This window comes from Ambystoma mexicanum, chromosome 5q (assembly GCF_040938575.1).
Source record: "Ambystoma mexicanum isolate Mex_15411 chromosome 5q, UKY_AmexF1_1, whole genome shotgun sequence".
In the NCBI taxonomy this organism is placed as follows: Eukaryota; Metazoa; Chordata; class Amphibia; order Caudata; family Ambystomatidae; genus Ambystoma; species Ambystoma mexicanum.
Window position 1 is genome coordinate 899,366,574 of NC_090933.1, and position 20,173 is coordinate 899,386,746.

Sequence of the window (20,173 nt, forward strand, 5' to 3'; positions counted from 1 at the left end):
AAGACTGGGATACTGCTGAAAAGTAGCAAGTTTTAAAAAACATTTTGGTGCATGGAATTGAAGGAAAGTGTATGCACTCGGCTGCGTATGGCCTAAATGAGCAAAGAAATGCTTATAAAAGATTGTGAAAGCGAGACCTGATGCTGCATTCTTGGAAACACATTAAAAGTACCAAAGTGTTCCTAAGAGATTGTGAGAGAAAGAGAGGCCTTCTTCTGCATTGCTGGACACGCAGTGAAAATACCCAAGTGTCGGAAATAATGTGTAAGCAAAAGAGAGCCTGACCGTGCATTCTGGGGATCGTAGTGAAATCAATGCATGCGTTGCATTCTGAAAACCTAAAAATTGCGACAGCATTGACTAGAAATACTTTTAAAACAATTTTTTTATATTAAATAAAATAATTCAACCGTTCAATACAACAAAATCAATACAAAAAATGTCAGTTTGCATATTTAAGACACACTTTCATCTTAAGTAGTTCACTGAATACATTACGAAGTCACTAAAACCATTAATAAAAGTGGAGGCGGAGAAAAGAAAGAAAAGAAGAAAAAAGTCATATCACCCATATTAATCGATATATCATAATAGACTCCGTCAAATTCCTACTAAGCCTAAAATTGGTAGTTCTAAAAATGTAATCACTGCCAAGGTAACAGTAATGCAGTGACCACTAAATATTAAAACCCATCATTTCTCAGGAGTTAACATTTTTAAATCTTTGAACAGATGTTGGAAGTGCAATTTTCTCAATTTTAAAAGGGCTGGGCAATAGATTAAGAGGTGCTTTAGCGTTTCAGGTACAAGGCTGTTTATACAGTGTCGACGGGCTCTATCTGCTGCAGTCGCATTTGTTCTGGTTTCTGGTGGGCCATAGATTTAACCTTAATCGAAGAAACATAGATCTATATTAAGGAACTGGACATTTTATCAGATATGGTTCAGGGTTACTTAAGGATTTCAAGTTAAAGTTTCGATTTTTAAAACTCTGGTATTTTTGGCACAGTTGCCATGTCATCTGCCAATCATAAAACCACAACTTGGTTTTTGCTGTTGATGATTATTCATCAATAACTCTGCCGTTATCTGCAGCTTCCATGTTCTCCTTTGCCAAGCGTATCCAAGGCAGAAATTAGTTATTGGTAACGGAAGTAGTAAGTAAGGCTATACTGGATAACAGAGTCTCAGAAAGAGGAGCCAACATACATTTCCTATATAATGTTAGGATCTTCCACATTACAATGATGTTAAGTGACAGCAGGCCCACCTCATGATCCCCATTGGTTGACTAGGTGGCAGCACTAGAACCTTTTTCCAAACTAAGCCTTCAAGCTTGGTTCAATATTTCATCTCCTTATAGGGTATGGATTCAGCACCCTATGTTCGAATCGGAGCCACTTTTTGCTTGTAGTAAATTAGTAGAAGCTTATAGGAAAACATCCCATATTTCTTGTGGATCAATCTTGCTTGTGACACTGCTATTTGCATTTTGCCCCTTAATTCGAGATGTTATGGGAGGCCTGCTAAATTATTGTTTGTGTTGAACCCAAGATAGCGATACTCATTAATTACCTCAAACATAGTCTGGTGGAGCATTCACTCAAATCTATGCTTTTTTTTGTATTTTATGCCTCCACAAATTTACATTTTATTTGTTTCCAAATGTATGGATAAATGATTCTTGAGAGCGTAGTTTTGCAGGGCAAAAAGATGTTGTAGCCCTTTCAGTGTTTTAGACAACAGGACCAGGTCCTCGACTTATAGAAGCCACGATTATGCTCATGAACCTAGTTTAGGAGAATCTGAAAGTACAACGTTGAAGAATTTGCCATATCGGCTATGAAGAAATTAAGTATAGTTGCAGGAAGTATGCATCCCTGCTTCAAACCTTTGGATGTCATAATTGGTTGGGAGAGTTGGCCTTCTTGGGTTAAACAAACTTATATTGAGGTATTCTTATAGAATTGTGAGATGAAGGCCCAAATATAAATGGCACATTTTGATTTTTCCAATTGGTTGAATAATTCGCTTGAAATAGAATCGAAAGCAGTTTTAAAATCAATAAATGCCAATTATATTGTTTGCCTTGTATACTGCCCTCTATATTTGATTAACAGCGCCAGAAGGTTTACAGATGTCCCTAAACCAGGAGCAAAGCCTGTCTGAAAATGATACATAAGTTGGGTTGTAGTCACCCAGCTCGTAAAGTCTCTCAACAACAACCGGGCAAATATTTTCCCTGGGAACTCAAGTAAGGCTATAGGCCGGTTAGTCTGGGGAAGTTGATGGTCACGTTTTTGTGAAAATCAGAATAATTTTAGATTTTTTCCAGGTAGGTGAAATTTGCCTATTTTGTAATATATTGGTAAACTGACTGAATAAGATATCTGCCCAAGCATCGGGATGCGCCTTTAACATTAAGTTTGTAAGGCCATCTGGGCCAGGGTCTCTGGAACCACTCTGTTTATCTATTTGTAAGAGAATATCATCTCTATCAAAGATAAGTGTATCATCTGTGTTCCACAACCTGAAATCTGTATCACAACATTTAGTACTGGTGGCATAGAGCTCCTCAAAATATCGAATCCAGCTCGTTTCCTGGACAGCACTGATTTGGAATGGCAATTGATTTTCATGTAGAGCACTGTTTAATGTTGCCCAAATGTGGCTGCTGTTCTTGGATGCAGTAACATTCACAATATGCTCGCCATCTTTTTGCAACATATGAGCCTGGTGGGATTTACACCAATTACGATACCTTGTCTTAAGTTTACGAATTAAAGGCAATCTTGCAGCCAATTCATAATGAGCAACTGCTCTCATTTCTTTCCCCAATTGTTTTTTTAATTGCTTGTTTCAAGGTCGAAAACCTGTTTATGCTAAAAGCATGGTTTTAGTTAAGATGATGGTTGTGGTTTAAAAAGGCTCATAATAGCAACATATCTGCCTTCCAAATCAGCTAGTTCATGATTGAGTTTTAGATTTTGATTCAATATATATGTATCAAAATGTGCTAGGGAGGTGTCTGTCCATCTAAATCTATTCCTCCCTCCCGAAAGGGTCAATCTAGCTGGATAGAATTCTGTTTCGTCTGTCAAGGTTTGCCGTTTCCAAGTGAGTAATCAAGTTATGATCGCTTTTAGACTGATTTAAAACCTCGACATTTTCAATTATGTTATAGATATTTCTTTGAACAAAAATGTAATCTATGGTGGTTGATGAATTATCTCTCTTCCAAGTTGTTTTAGGCAGTATTTCCCTTTTTAGTGTCCCATTTATCATCTCTTGCATTAGTGCCACCCACTTCTTAGCAGCGTCTGTTAGATTTTCTTTATTAGACCGCATACAATTGATATTCAAATCACCTGCAATTATTACATATATATATATATATATACACATCCGACAATTTTTTATATTATTGTGATCATAAACTCAGCCAATGGGGATTTACCTGGTCTTTATAAAAGTTGTTTTCGACTTTGTACCACAATTATTATTGCTCAGTGGTGTACTGCCATTTGGTGGTAAATACTTGCATGTCTGGGGTACCTAGATATACAATTGAACCAGGATTGGGCTATATTATCCCCTTCGGTACTGATTGGTGTAACAGTAGCTTGAAACGTAAGAATGTGTGCACTTCACTGCTGCGTGTGAATGGTACTGAATTATAAATTCATGATGGCTGACTCATTGGCAGGAAACTAAACAAGAATAGTTGAAACTGAATAGCTTCTATGGTGCCTCTTCACACTTTTAGCGATTTCTAACTATACGGTTGTATCACTTCAATGGTCTTTTGTGACAGGATGTCTTGAAATCGCTGTGCTGTGTTGCTGGTAAGCGATTAGGCACAGTCACTGCTGTTTTAATAAAAAAAGAAATTCACTTGTGACGATTAAAAGGATGCTTCCTTTCAAATAGCAGAAGGCAAGCGGATGGGGGGATCGCTGATCCAGACCTAGTACAGTGCAGACCTAGTACTGTGCAACCGTTTGAAAGGTCAGATTGTGAAACACTCCATGGATTGTTGCTCCAATGTTCAGGGTGGTGGGGCATAGCTGCAGATACAGCAATGCATTAATCATGAAGGGGTCTGCCTTTTAGTCCCTAATCTGTATCACCTGCCTCCATGGCACTTCAAGCGTACCCTTAATCAGTGCTTTAAGTGGGCCAGAGCCAGCCGGGACCGAGCCCCGGCAGTCTCCAAAAAGTTAGGCTGACGTAGCGCCCCCCGGTCCCACCACGCTGCGGCGGGTCATTATAGCTGCCACAGACGCAGCTGCAACGCGAGATGAGCCCAGTCCCTAATCTGTATCACCTGCCTCCATGGCACTTCAAGCGTACCCTTAATCAGTGCTTTAAGTGGGCCAGAGCCAGCTGGGGCCGAGCCCCGGCAGTCTCCAAAAAGTTAGGCTGACCTAGCGCCCCCCAGTCCCACCACGCTGCGGCGGGTCATTATAGCTGCCACAGACGCAGCTGCAACGCGAGATGAGCCCGCCACTGAGATTGAAACAGGCCGCTGTGACTGACAGAAATGCCAGCCAGCCACAACATCACCCAAACTGTTTGAGCAACTCTGTGGCTGGCTGGCACTTCTGTGAGTCACAGCTGGCTGTAGAAAACACTACAGCATCTCCAAACTCTAACTTCCTCTCCTGACCCCTCACGAGGGGTCAGGAGACGAAGTTACAGTCCCTTTGTTGCCTGTGGGCAGAATCATGCCCATAGCCCTGGCACCCGGGCCAGCTGGGGGCTGTGCGATGCAGATACGATCACCGAGCCAGCGATTGAACAGACCCAGTTTATTTATTTATGCATTACTTGTCAGATACGTGCATCCAACAAACAATGCATAAATCGATAAATAAACTGGGTTGGGGTCTGTTCCCGCTCTGCGCACAACGTGGGTCATTTATTCATGCATTGTTTGTTGGATACACTTATCCGACAAACAATGCATAAATAAATAAACCAGGAGCGAAACGAAAAGTGGTGAAAAGAAGCGGTGCAAAGAGGGGACCAACGGTGAGAAGGAGATAAGAGGAAAGGAAACTGGGAAGGAGAGAAGCGCAGATTGATTTAAAAAAAAAAAGAGAGATGAGTAAGGAAAAGCTGTGGTCGAGGTGTTTTGCCGGTGTATTTAAACAATGCATGAATAAACCTGGTTGTGCGCCCCATGGGAGCAGTTCTTGGGTCACAAGGCCTCGTCTGCATACACAACCCGTTTTATTATGCGTTGTGTGCCGGGTGATTTATCTATTTAGTTTGCACCAAGCTGACTGTTCTGCGGTATGCACTTAGTTATATATGGGCCAGGCCATTTTTAACATGTTCCTCTTTAGGCCACGGCCATGAAGCCACGCCCCATGAATGACCCCCCCCCCCACGCCCTCAATTTCTTACCCCACCTTGGGAGAACCTTAACACTTCGTGAATTGTTTTTTCCCCATTTAATATATTCGTTGTTGAATGCAAATATATTTTACTTGTCTAGGTGGTATTCATTAGAACCGCCAGCCGAGGCTATGCTTTTGGTTTTGGTTTAACCTCCTAACATTCCTGCTGTTATAATATGCTGGATGGTGGGGATGTCTGGTTGCATTGAGAAAGTCATTACGTACTGGAGACCTTATGTTAAATGGACTAATAGTTATTTTACTCACCCTGCATTGGCCCTTCCATGCAGCAGCGGCGGCTCCCACTGTAAGAAAACATGTCCATGCTGACTGTGCCAATATACCCTCGTAACAACAAACTCATGTTGGCTTTGCCCACAATGGCAGTAATGTCACTTCAAGAAGACCAGAGGCCATGTTGGCTCTCCTCTTCCCACTATTGCTCTGCCCCTGTGGCCCGCACTGTCCCTTCCATGCAGCGGCTTCTCCCCCCACTCCCCAGGGAAGAAAAAAATGGCCATGCTGGTTGTGCCGAAAGAACACATTCCTTTTGGATTCGGCCGTAATGCCACTGTAAGAAGACAGGTGCATACTAGTTCCTTGACACCGCCCCTCAATCCCACATTGCCTCCCAATTTCTGAAGGTTCTTCTCACACACCCCTGCATGCTCGCGTACACACCCTTATGTGCTCATAATCACATCAACACGCGTTCAAACGGCACTTGTGCACACAGTTTTGTTTTTGAGGTGGTGGAGATTTAGGGAACCTCCCAAGGAGTCACACAGTGCATATTCGGTCATACCTTCTTCTGCCAGGGTTGTGGGTGTCGGGCTGGTTGGATCCCAGCCTTGCTGATCAGGTGGGGCCAGCTGGGGCTCTTAACAGATGATACCTCCTTTGGTTGGATTGATTGCATGCGGTGAAGCCACATCCATTCCACCAATAAACACTAATGTATTTTGTGACATTGCCCCTTACTGCTGCTTGCTTTTATGAATCCAAGCAAACACGTTTTTTTTACCCACCTTTCTTGAGTTGATTTCTGTAAGGCTGGTATTGGCCCTTGCCCAATGTCCTGCGTGCTCTTAAACCAACGAGCCTTATTGTAAGACTATGAAAGTGGCGTTTACCCGTTGCTTGGAGTGAACTGCGTTTATTGACATTTTTGCACTGTAGAAAACTGTCCGTGTTTAACATTCTCCTATTTCAACGTTGCTTCTCTCAAGTCAACTGCACCATAGTGTCCCCAAAAGGGCAAAACATGCAACAGGGATCGAGCTTCATCCACAGGAGCAAGAAGCAGCTCCGGGCTCTCAGGAATCAGCCAGCAAGCGCGGGAGCTACCCAGTGGGCAGCGCGGAGCAGCCAGTACACCATGTACCTTCCTCATCCGATGCAAACTATAACCACCTGTCCATTAGGCCTCTGCTAGACGGGTCCTAACCATTCCCAAATACCCAGGTAATGTCAAATAGTTACGTTGTGCCCGTTAGCCAAAGTAGCGCCTGGTGTCGGCTAATCGGGGACTTCCAGCAGTTTCGAACCCCTAATGGGATTACACATCATGTCAAAGGGGCTGTGTTGGGGGTGTTGTGGAACCCGAGGTTAACATCGCACAGCACAGGAGCTTTTGTTTAATTAATGGTTAAAGACTACACCAAAAAAATGGCACTGGATTTTTGCCTGCCATTCCTGTTTGAAATGTTTGCGATTAAATGGAGATCTTTTTGGGTAATAGCATTGCCAAACGTAAAAAAGAGAAGTTGCTCGTAGAACTGTTTTCCGTTTGCATTTATTCTTGGTGGAGCAACTGACACAAAAACTGGCCGCCTTTTTATGTCTTAATTCTGAGAAATGCACGCGGTATAGGCTTGCAACTGTCGGAAACATTGTATATCTAGGGTGTCTTGTACAGTGGTGCTGTTTCCCCACTTTGTTTTACTCATAAATGTGCGCTGTCACTTTTTCCTTTCATATGTAACATCAGTGCTTATGCCATAACTTGCAAGAACCGTTCACTTTGTAGTGTTAGCCTGCGCTATTATTGAGAAGTGCATCAGAAGTAAAACCTCTTATTTTTTTTCTCATACCAGGGACTTTAAGAGAAGACGACGATGAAGATAGCGTATTACTAGTGTCTCCAATACTTCCAGACATCCTGCCAACGGGTGATGCTTCAGACGCCGAGACGACAACCCTAAAAGCACAGTCTAAGATACCTGCGCAGACCAAGGTGCGTGCGTAAGCCATCTCTCTATCAGGGCGCTAAGTGGATGTGGGCGCCATAGCAGTCCCCTAAACCTGCTCCCGAGCCGGGATGCTGCCAGCCCACCCTATCCTACGAGACTCGTAGTAGGTGATATGCAAGCTCTGTGAAGCATTTTGGAATCCGCTGCGTTGTCCTACACTCAAGTAGAGCAGCCCAAGCCACGCATCCATAATCTGACTATGTCCCAATGAGTGTGTATGGCTTGCGGTTTGCAGACCTTTTACTGGTAGGGTACGCTGTCCCAATGAGTGTGTACGGCTTGCGGTTTGCAGACCTTTTACTGGTAGGGTACGCTGTCCCAATGAGTGTGTACGGCTTGCGGTTTGCAGACCTTTTACTGGCAGGGTACGCTGTCCCAATGAGTGTGTACGGCTTGCGGTTTGCAGACCTTTTACTGGCAGGGTACGCTGTCCCAATGAGTGTGTATGGCTTGCGGTTTGCAGACCTTTTACTGGCAGGGTACGCTGTCCCAATGAGTGTGTATGGCTTGCGGTTTGCAGACATTTTACTGGCAGGGTACGCTGTCCCAGTGAGTGTGTATGGCTTGCGGTTTGCAGACCTTTTACTGGCAGGGTACGCTGTCCCAATGAGTGTTTATGGCTTGCGGTTTGCAGACATTTTACTGGTAGGGTACGCTGTCCCAATGAGTGTGTATGGCTTGCGGTTTGCAGACATTTTACTGGTAGGGTACGCTGTCCCAATGAGTGTGTATGGCTTGCGGTTTCCAGACATTTTACTGGTAGGGTACGCTGTCCCAATGAGTGTGTATGGCTTGCGGTTTGCAGACCTTTTACTGGTAGGGTACGCTGTCCCAGTGAGTGTGCGGCTTGCGGTTTGCAGACCTTTTACTGGTAGGGTACGCTGTCCCAATGAGTGTGTACGGCTTGCGGTTTGCAGACCTTTTACTGGTAGGGTACGCTGTCCCAATGATTGTGTACGGCTTGCTGTTTGCAGACCTTTTACTGGTAGGGTACGCTGTCCCAATGAGTGTGTATGGCTTGCGGTTTGCAGACCTTTTACTGGTAGGGTACGCTGTCCCAATGAATGTGTACGGCTTGCGGTTTGCAGACTTTTTACTGGTAGGGTACGCTGTCCCAATGAGTGTTTATAGCTTGCGGTTTGCAGACCTTTTACTGGTAGGGTACGCTGTCCCAATGAGTGTTTATAGCTTGCGGTTTGCAGACCTTTTACTGGTAGGGTACGCTGTCCCAATGAGTGTGTACGGCTTGCGGTTTGCAGACCTTTTACTGGCAGGGTACGCTGTCCCAATGAATGTGTACGGCTTGCGGTTTGCAGACTTTTTGCTGGTAGGGTACGCTGTCCCAATGAGTGTTTATAGCTTGCGGTTTGCAGACCTTTTACTGGCAGGGTACGCTGTCCCAATGAATGTGTACGGCTTGCGGTTTGCAGACTTTTTACTGGTAGGGTACGCTGTCCCAATGAGTGTGTATGGCTTGCGGTTTGCAGACCTTTTACTAACAGGGTACGCTGTCCCAATGAGTGTGTATGGCTTGCAGTTTGCAGACTTTTTACTGGTAGGGTATGCTGTCCCAATGAGTGTGTATGGCTTGCGGTTTGCAGACCTTTTACTGGTAGGGTACGCTGTCCCAATGAGTGTTTATAGCTTGCGGTTTGCAGACCTTTTACTGGTAGGGTACGCTGTCCCAATGAATGTGTACGGCTTGCGGTTTGCAGACTTTTTACTGGTAGGGTACGCTGTCCCAATGAGTGTTTATAGCTTGCGGTTTGCAGACCTTTTACTGGTAGGGTACGCTGTCCCAATGAATGTGTACGGCTTGCGGTTTCCAGACTTTTTACTGGTAGGGTACGCTGTCCCAATGAATGTGTACGGCTTGCGGTTTGCAGACTTTTTACTGGTAGGGTACGCTGTCCCAATGAGTGTTTATAGCTTGCGGTTTGCAGACCTTTTACTGGTAGGGTACGCTGTCCCAATGAATGTGTACGGCTTGCGGTTTGCAGACTTTTTACTGGTAGGGTACGCTGTCCCAATGAGTGTTTATAGCTTGCGGTTTGCAGACCTTTTACTGGTAGGGTACGCTGTCCCAATGAGTGTTTATAGCTTGCGGTTTGCAGACCTTTTACTGGTAGGGTACGCTGTCCCAATGAGTGTGTACGGCTTGCGGTTTGCAGACCTTTTACTGGTAGGGTACGCTGTCCCAATGAGTGTGTGGCAGAGAGCCCAGTGTGCATTACCTGCTCGGATGTGCACTATCAGTTCTGAGGTCATTCTGTTTCCCTTATGCTCTTTAATTCTATGCGAATTGCCTGGGAATAATATTGCTGCTATCTGCCCCCTCCCCTTTCCCTTACGTATTTTATTTACAGAATGAGCGCGATTTACCAACCGATTGAAATGTGTATGTACTGAGTGATAGAGAATGATTTGTTTACAAACCCCTGATAAAATCCATTTACAATGTGCAGACTGGATGCAAACCAGACTTCCTGGCACAAAATACATGTTTGCAAAGTCTGATTGTGTATTGTTTGGGGAATGCTGCACCCCCTTTTAGGTAACACACATCATTAAACATTCTGGGCATGCTTCATTACTAGAACGCCCCTCGATTTCATATCCTACGCACTGCTTTTTATCATATCATTTTATCATCTAATTGCGAGATATTTCTTGATCAAGTGCAAAAAGGGCCCAAACTTGGTATTTACCAAGAGGGGCCTTTGTATATATGATCATTCTTTGCAAGAGAGTCCCTGGTAAGGCTAAGAATGAGTTTTCTTTCACTTCTGAGATAACACCTCTTCACCTGAGAGAGCTGAGCTTTTACTTGTAAATGCTGCTCCCCTTCTATAGTTCTACATTAGGGTAGAGTGAGAAACCAATAATGTATATGACTTACTATGGCTTGTGTGCAGGCAGTCAGCTTAGCGAACCCCACATTTGCCACCAAATGGCCATAGCGATCTGCCACAGACCTTGCTAGAGCAATGACGTCAAGACCTGTTGCCTCATCCACGAGGCGCTAGCACCGGCCTACCTCAGGGACATGCTGCATCTGCCCAGGTGCCTAAGGACGCCCTCCCAAAACAGGCTTCTGCACGCATAGGGAACATGAAAGGCTTTGTGGGTATGGGGGCACCTCCCCTCCCCCGCCATTGTCTCTCTATCTCGGAATCCCCCTCAGAGGATGAAGGAACGCTCTGATGGGTCATCCTCCCTGCGAGACATATCTTCCTGGATGGGGCTCATTCATCACGTGACATACATTCTGCCCCCCCTCCCCCCTTTCATGGTCCTAGAAGATAGTGACCTGGGATTCTACCTCTTATTATCTTGGGTCTGAGACTATACACTCTGTTGTTGTACCACCACCAGTCAAGGCTTTGCATCCATGGGTATGGGTATGGAAATACTCAATAGACTAATGTGTTATCAATAGAACAACTACAACTGGCGCACAGGCACCCCTCTAGTGTTTACCCACTCTAATTTACAGCTGCGATTGATGTTGCCCCTGTGACCAAACACAAAATAAAACGCATTGATCATGTAATATGTGACGCTTAATTTGTTGCAAAGTGAACGTGCATGTTGTCCTTGCTAGTAGGTATTACACCTCGCAATTGAGTGTTGGTGTTTTTCCTCTTGGAATTGGGCAGCATGTGGGGTTTTCCTTGCACTGCTGCACTTCATAATGTGTTTGTGAGGATGCTCAATGGGCAAGCGTGTTGTGAAGAGCAAGAAGTAACGTGGCGCAATTTCCTTTCCTTCTGGCTTCATTGCCAGTTGGGTATGATGCTGACTGGGAGGAATTGCCCAACATGCCTCTCTTAGATTGATTCCATCTGCCAAACCGCTTTCCACCTTCTATCCCATATCTTTTCGCCAGAGCCGGCCTTGGGGCAGGGCGGGCCGGGCGGCTGGCCGAGGCGCCCTTCCATTAGACCCCCACCACGCCAGCTCGGGGGAGTCTTTCAAGGTCTCCTCCAAACTGGCGTGGTGGGAGATGGCGCGGGAGCGGAGCGCATTTAATAATAAAAGGGCACCTGCTGCGCCTATGAAAAATGTGGCGCTCCACCCACCCCGCTGCCGCATTACTAGGGGCATGCAGGGGGAGAGGATGGGCGCCACATTTTTGATTAGCTGGCCGGGGCGATGCGGCTTCTAAGACCGGCCCTGCTTTCGCCTTGGCAATATCACATGGTGCCTGATCGGGTTTCATCGTCTCGCTATCTTTCCCCAATTATCTGTTTATTGGTCATCTCCCTTTTATCATCAGCCTCTTGGCCCTGCAGCCTTTTGTATAGCTCAGCTCGACCCTTCACCCTCTCTTCCTGCTTTTCCTCTTTATTTTTTGTATGCCCCACTCGATCCATTTCCTGCTCTCCCCTTCGTAATGGGGGTCCGCCCTAAAGCGCCACTGCTCTGCTGCCCCTTCGCCTGAGATGTGTGCTCTGGTTAAATTCCACCTGCATCTCTGCCCCCCGCCCCATTTTCATTTTCAAATTGTAAGACTATCGACTACTTTTACTTTAAAATGGCCTCGTGATGTACTTTTGACAATGAAGACAATTGTGACAGTGATGAAACCACTGGGTATGATGAAAAGACGTTTTGTAGGGTGCACTCAGCCATTGTGGTGACCACATTGCAGACCATTACATTGAATCTGTATAGTTTGCAAAATTGAAAAACATTCTCATGGAATTAAGTAAAGGACCTGCGCGTTTCTTGGCTGCAGTCGCCCTCAAGTCACCCAGCTACCTCGCGAAGAAACTCGGCACCTCCGGTGGACAGCGCACCACCAGAAGCCAGGACACGTGCAGACTTCAAATCCGCTGCTGCAAAATAGAAAGGACTAGAAAACAAGCCTTCTCTGCCTACACCCCAAGACTATGGAACCTCCTCACCATCCACATCAGACTCACACCCACGCTTCTACAATTCAGAAAAGATCTCTCCTACTCTCCCTCGCGACACCAAACTCGCTAGACGCTGCCCACACCGCTCCTCCCCGCCACAGCTGTAGCCCTCCTCTGTATTCTACCCCCGCTGTATATCAGTTCGGTTACCTCTGAAAAGCGCTCCTTTTTGCATCTGTACTGTTTTATACCTCTGTAAAGCGCTCCGTTGTTTCTCGAAGCCTGTGCTCAATAAATACTATAATAATGAGCCCTGTTCGTTTGATCAGTCGCCGTCTATTGATTATTCCTTTGCTAAGAGAGGAGGGGGGTGCATGCGGAAAGCATAAAGCCACGAGCCTGCAAATAGCATCCTGCCGTCGCCGTTCTCCTGCTTTGTCCTATTGCATTGGAAATGCACACAAACAAGCATGTCTCTACTCGATAATACGGTTTTATAATACAACTATTAATCCATATTTAACGGTAACAATGAATTGGGTAAACACAATGCGGTTCCTTTTCGGATGCAAGGTCGGTGTACAATGAACACTGTGCAGATCCCGTCCGTGTGATACATTTCTTTTGTGGCAATATTTTGATTGTATTTGAACAAGAACATGCGCTTTTTGGCGCCTTTGAATACAAGTCTGTACAGTTGTCCATACATTGTGTATTGGCCTTTTGATATCCTTTCAGTATTTTTGCATTTATTCGAAATCTGATTAGATAAACCGTTACCTTGTATGATTTAAACCAATTTAGCAGGGCTCCAGATTTTGAAGTGGTGGTTTATTCCTCACTATTTTGGAGTGTAAAAGAATTTTCTTGTTAGCAAAAAGGTAATTCCCATTCCCAATGGGAGTATACTTGAGGCAATCAAATATATATTGTAACTCTAAAATAAAGATATTTTTGTAATGTCTGTGTGCGTGCACCTCAACATTCCTGCAGATTGAGATACCGATTTACCGTAGTCACTCTTCAGACCAGGCAGTAGTAATACTAGGGTCCCTCCTCTGGCACTGTTTTGCTGGTACCACCGATTCAAGCACATGCATGAAGCAGTGTGTGTGTTTAAGCAGGTTTCCATGTGCCAGTTTACCATTTTTTGTTGGTAGTAATTATACTCCATTTTCTTTTGGGAGTGACTGGGGTAACGTTTGCCTGTTTTAGGGAGTAAAAGTGGCTGGTATGTCACATACCTGTACGGCTGATGACCAGAAATCCAAAATATATCCCACTTTACATTAGAATTTACAATCATTTTACAATAGAATGTATATGTTGTGTGGGTTCTTCTTTATCTAGTAGATCCAGCGGCATAGACATTTACTGCGCTTCTGCAATGATGCACGTAACTTTTATTTGACAGCCTATCCGACCATGTTGTACACTAGTCTGGATGCCCCAGGCTTTTGGGGCTCTTTGTTGTGATGCATCGGGGCTCGCCCATGTGGTCGACATAGAAAGTCCTACATGGGTTTCCATTCCCTGTCAAGTTATTTCTGTTTCCCAGGTGTAATAGTTACTGCTATTTAACCTATCCCTAGTTCGTAACATGTTCCACCATCTAGCACAAATCATTTATTGGTGAGGTTTCCAGCTCAAGGTATTGTTTCTTAGAACCACACTAGTACACATTTTGTTTCCGATTTGAAGAGCCTGTTATGTCTTTGCCATGCTAGAGAGTATTGTTGGCATGAAGGCAATGAGCCTTGTTTTTGTGGAGCTCCTTACGCCTGCTTTTTTACCAGATCACGCCTAATTGTGCTTGCATATAGAGAGAAGCAGAGGGGCCTTGCAGAAAACCCATTCCATCAAAGCATTTGTTTTCCTTTTCTAAATGAAGACCTGATTCACCCCTGTACTAAAGTTCTTAGTGATAGTGGACTCCTGTTTCTCTTGTTTGTGAAACTCTAGTTTATGTCCCGTAAAAGAATAATGCAGCCATTTTTGAAAGGAGGCTTGCAGGCTGCTGGGCGTTGAGATCTCTTTCGCCACCAGCTGGACTTTAAGATGTGCCAGAGCGCCATGGAAGCGGTATTAGGCAAGGGTTGAGCCTGTGGGAGAGGAGTAGAAGAGAGAAAGCAGGCGCAGGTAGATAGGAGTATGAGCAGTTAAAACAAGGCACTGGCAAAACCAACATTTTGTTTTTTTGTTTGGGCAAGGGATAGGCATTTGCAAGGTACTGCCATAATGGTACTACCTGGCAGTATGTTGGAAATAGCTTAAACATGGTGTCACTAACTGGGCATGAGATGGCAGTGCCATCTAATACCTGTACACAAGCTGTTTTGCCAGTGCTGGTTTTTAACAGGACTTCAGTAAAAGGGACAGATTGAAGGACAGACTACTACTCACTACTCATAAATCAAGTAGCTGGAGGAGCACTTATTCAATACATCTGTACTACACCAATAGCATATTTACAGCTGCAATTGAGGCTTTGAGGCCATAATGTATGCTATTGTGTTGTAGTCTACATTATTCTAGCACATTTTCCCATTATTATGGTCTCAATGTGCTTGTGGTGGGAACGCCCTCAGGAACCGAAGTCCGGGTATGGGGAAAATTCTCTGAAAGGCTTCAAATAAGTGTGTGCATTTGACCAAGTGTAGGTATTAGGAGGGCTGGCTAGGCTCCAGTAAGCAACCCAAGAGGTCGGGCATGTGGATGGGTGCTGAGGGAGGTCAAAAGAGTGTGCAAGTGCAGGAGATCTGTTGTGTCCAGCAAGACCGTATTGTGTCGTCGTTCGTTGCTGCATTCTAATGTGTGTGGATGATAGCCGTGCCTGTGGCAGATGGCCACCAAAGTGGTGCGATTATAAGTACTGCATTGAGCTTTAATTTTGATGTTGCTGTGAAAAAGATGAGCCACCTACAGCACAAAGACTGAGGTTACTCCAAAGAGCTCTCATTAGGAAGTGTTTTGGGCAGGTAGTGGCTGGGAATGGCCTATGGGATTGGCATGGGCAGTAAGTGGGATGGCAAATAATCAAACCCCCACAATCTGTGTGCCTGTGTCCCTCCTTGTCTCGATCTCCATTCTATCTGTACTCCAATGCAAACGTTTTGGCTGACAGGTGGCGTTTAAGGGCCATCTAGCAGCCAGAACTACAAATTGCAGTGGTGCAGAATTAATAAAGATTTTTAAAAAGGTTGGGCTGAATTTACTGATCTTTTTGTCCTATGCATCCTCAGCTAATACTTTTCTGGGTGTCTGCCTCCAGGGTAAGGGTTCACATTTATTTACATTCAGCGTGATTGTTAATCTCTTTTTCTCCAGCATGGGGTCTGGCATGGATTCACATGCTCATGAATATTCCCCGTCGTCAGGCTGGGAATCCTCGGTAAAGAAAAAACCAGTATCAGTTTCGTTTCTGATCTGTCTTTCGTAGTAATAACCAATCACTGGTCTCTGCGTCATACTGACCACAGCCAATGACTGCCCTCTACCTAAGCACCGCCTCTGGCAGCCATCTTCAGATTTTTACCGCACGTTCATGTGTTGGGATCCTCGTGCTATTGCTCTCGAGCGTTAGTGCTATTTTTTCGCGCTTTTTCACAAAAACTTCGATTCTTTCGGTCAAAAGAGCCTCAAGCTCCACCGATCCTACATCCGATCAACGGGGACCCGTGTCGGATTCATCTGTGCCCCTCAAGGGTGAAGATTTCGTCGAGCTACACTTCGGAGGACTCCAGAAGCTTCTCAGGCCCGGTCTCGGAGATGGCCCAGGAGAAGGGAAGCTCGACGCCCGGAAAGCTGTTCAGGGCCTGCCCTGGATGCCAGCTGCAGAACGTCTTCAAGGAGGACGAACACTCTTTCTGCCTTTACTGCCTTCATGGGGACAAGACGCACGTGGAGAAGGACTGTGCGTTTTGCGGCAACATGTCGGAACGGACCATGAAGGACCGCCATCAACGTCTCGCCAGCTGGCTGGAGGGTAAGAGCCCGTCTGGCGAGAAGAAGAAGAAATCTGAGCGGTCTTCTAAGACCTTTGAGGGCGCCCCGGCGACGGGGGCCCAACATAAGGCCAAGCACCGCGAGTCCGCTGGCACCGGGAGCGCCGAACGGTCGGGCTCTACGGGCGCCAGGCAGGGCGCACCCTCCCCGGCACCATCAACCACGAGCCAACGCTCTGGGTCGGGTAAGAGGAAGGCCGAGCACCCGGCGAAGCTCCTGGAGAGACCCCGGTCGAGCTCTAAGGCAGAGGAGGAGCGTGGCAGTGCCCCCTCCCTCAAGGATAAGGCGGTGAGCGCACCTAAGGTGGTGAAGGCCTTGATCCATTCGACCAAGCCCTCTATCGAAACGGTCGCGGCGGCCCTGGCCCAGCCTGTGGAGGCTGCACCAGTGGTGGCGGCCTCGGGGCCCAGAATCTCCCTGCCTCCTCGGAGGGAGTCTTCTTTCGTGCCCATCGATAGGACCCCCGTGAAACCCTCCGTGGGGAAGAAGGGGGGGCAGGGCGTCGTCGTAGATTCGGCCTCAACCTCAGAAGAGGAACTGATCGAGGTCTTAAGCCACGGCCTAGGCGTGGAACAAGACCAGCCCGTCGGAATGGGCCCCGACGCAGGTGACGACGACGACATCGTCGAGGATACCGACGGGGCCCCTGCTCGCCCGTCGGATTCCCCTCTGCCAGCGCCGCAAGACAACTCAGCGGCCATTTTGTTGGCTATACAGTCCTTATGCTCCGAGATAAGGACGAGACTACCGTTACCGACGGAGGAACCTCTCCCGTCGGGGGATCCAGAACCGGGACCTTCTGGTGTTCCCCCTACCAAGAAAAGAAGGATCCATCCACCGCCTCCTTTTCAACCGTCGCGCCCCGTCCAGCCCTCCTCCCCGTCCACCCGAGGGGATGATACGGGGACTGACACGGCAGCGACGGGTACGGACGACGAGGCATACGACGAGGATTTTCCGTCGTCGCCTCCCACCAGGGCTTCTCCGCCCGACGAGATTGGATCGTTCCACTCAATGATCGCCAGGGCATCCGAGCTTTTCCAACTCTGCCCTGAGGAGAAGAAAAAGGAAGGCTTCCTTTACCAACGGCGCGAGACCAAGAGGAAGACGGTCCTCGCAGTGCCTCTGTTGGACGACATTTGGGATGAGGGCCTTTCCCTCCTCAAGAACCCTTCCACGACGCCAGCGAAAAGAGACCGGTACGAGAAAAAGTACCGGGTCCCGGACTCGGCCCCCCTATGCCTCCGGGCGCAGCCTACCCCGGACTCCGTCGTCTCCGCGGCAGCCAGGAAGAAAGCGGGGGGGGGTGCGGCCTCCACGTCGACTTCCCCGCCGGACGGCGAGGGAAAGAAATTGGATGCCATGGGACGCAGAGTCATCTCGTCGGCGGCGACGACGATTAAAGCGGCCAACGCCTTGGCTATCGTGGCCCGCTACGACAGGGAACTCTGGTACAAGATAGCTCCCCTGCTGGATTTTCTGCCGGACGACAAGAGGGCGGAGGCCCTTGAGATCCTGCAGGAAGGTGAGGTGGCCTCGGACCACGCCATCACCGTGGCGACGGACATCGCCGACACTGGGTTCCGCCAGATGGGCAACGGCGTTTGCCTTCGACGTCGCGGATGGCTCAAGGCTACGGACTTTCGGCAGGACGTCCAGACCAGGGTCCTGGACATGCCCTTCGACGGGAACAACCTGTTTGGGAAGACAGTGGACGATTCCCTTCAGGCCATCAAGGCGGATACTGAGACGGCCCGGGCCCTTGGAGTACTGCAGCAACGGCGGACGCCCTTTCGGAGCGGCGGAGGCAAGGGCGCCTCCAAAGGTTCCGGCGGCGGTTTCGCTTCCTACCGTCAAGCGGCCCGCTCGTCGTCGCAAGAGGCCTACAGAGGACGAGGCAAGTCTGGCGGCCCCCGCCGTCGTCGCCAAGGAGGCCAAGGCGGCAAGGCCGCGTCCAAGCAGGATTGAACCGGCCGTGGGGTCGGGCCCCCACCGAAGCACCCCGGTGGGAGGCCGGCTGGCGGGCTTCGTCAGCGTGTGGGAGTCCATCTCCACCGACCGTTGGGTGCTGGACGCCCTGGCCCGGGGCCACGCGCTCGAGTTTCAAAGAAGGTGCCCGCGCGTCCCCCCCGTGGCCAGGAAAGAACTTCACGTCCCTCAACTTCTCCTGGAGGTAAAGGCGATGCTCAGAAAGGGCGCCATCGAACTCGTCCCAAAGAGGCTTCGGGGCTCCGGAGTCTACTCGCGTTACTTCCTCGTGAAGAAGAAGACGGGAGGATGGCGCCCCATCCTGGACCTGCGACGCCTGAACAAGTTCATCAAGGCGCAGAAGTTCCGGATGGTCACCCTCCAGCACGTCCTGGGTCAGCTGGAGGAAGGAGACTTCCTATCGTCGTTGGATTTGGAGGATGCCTACTTCCACATTCCCATCCTAAAGGGGCACCGAAAATTCCTCAGATTCGTGGTCCAAGGGCGTCATTACCAGTTCAAAGCCCTTCCCTTCGGACTGCGGTCGGCACCCAGGGTTTTCACCAAGTGCCTCGCACCGGTGGCGGCGCAGCTGCGCCGCGAGGGGATTCACGTCTACCCCTACCTGGACGACTGGCTCATCCGCGCCAAGACGAGGGAGCTCGCCGTGGTCCACACGGCAAGGACCGTCCAACTCCTCACGGACCTGGGATTCTCCGTGAACTACGCCAAATCCCACCTGGTGCCCGCGCAAGTCGCACTGTTTCTGGGAGCGAGGCTCGACACAGTGTCCCTTCTGGCCTCCCCGTCGGAGGAGAGGACCAGGACCATCTTGGGCAAGGTGCAACGGATGTTGGTGGCCGACGCGGCCAAGGTGAGGTCCATCAAGTCCCTCCTCGGGATGATGTCTTCCTGCATCTACCTCATTCCCATGTGCAGGCTCCGGATGCGCCCGTTGCAAGAGTTCCTGGATGCGCGCTGGATCCAGACGACGGGCAGCTTCGAGGAAAGGATCAAGCTCGACGAGAGTTTCCGACGAGCGATACGGTGGTGGGGCACCCGCGCGCATCTGACGGCGGGCATGGACTTCCAGACCCCAGCCCACCAGGTGACTGTGACCACGGATGCCTCCCTAGAAGGGTGGGGAGCGCACACCGAAAATCTGCACGCAAGGGGACTCTGGCTCCCGACGGAGAAGTCCCTGCATATCAACGTCCTGGAGCTCCGTGCAGTGTTTTGGGCCCTCAGGTCCTTCCTTCCGTCCCTCAAGGGCAAGGTGGTGAGGATCTTCACCGACAACACCACCACCATGTTTTACATCAGGAAACAGGGCGGAACCAGGTCCCCAGCGCTGTCCAAGGAGGCGCAGGACCTGTGGCATTGGGCCGTCGCCCAAGGGATTCTTCTGGTGCCGTTTCATCTGGCAGGGATAAAAAACACCATCGCCGACTCACTCAGCAGGGAGCTGCGCTCGTGCCACGAGTGGGAACTACGGCAGGATCTGGTGGATCGCCTCTTCCGACGGTGGGGCACACCCCAGATCGACCTGTTCGCGACGGCGACGAACACCAAGTGCCGGAGGTTCGCCAGCAGGTTTCCCCAGACGAGGAGCATGGGCGATGCTTTCTCGTTCCCCTGGGAGGGCCTGTTCCTCTACGCGTTCCCTCCCTTGCCTCTGCTA

General features: G+C 48.4%; 1 protein-coding gene across 1 annotated transcript in view; it reads left to right on the top strand.

The window, feature by feature from the left end:
• SDC2 (syndecan 2) overlaps window positions 1–20,173 on the top strand; it is a 271,610-nt gene that overhangs the window by 237,307 nt on the left and 14,130 nt on the right. Inside the window, exon 3 of the mRNA XM_069621401.1 lies at window positions 7,502–7,641. Coding sequence (XP_069477502.1) covers window positions 7,502–7,641 — 140 coding nt within the window. The remainder of the gene's footprint in view (window positions 1–7,501; window positions 7,642–20,173) is intronic.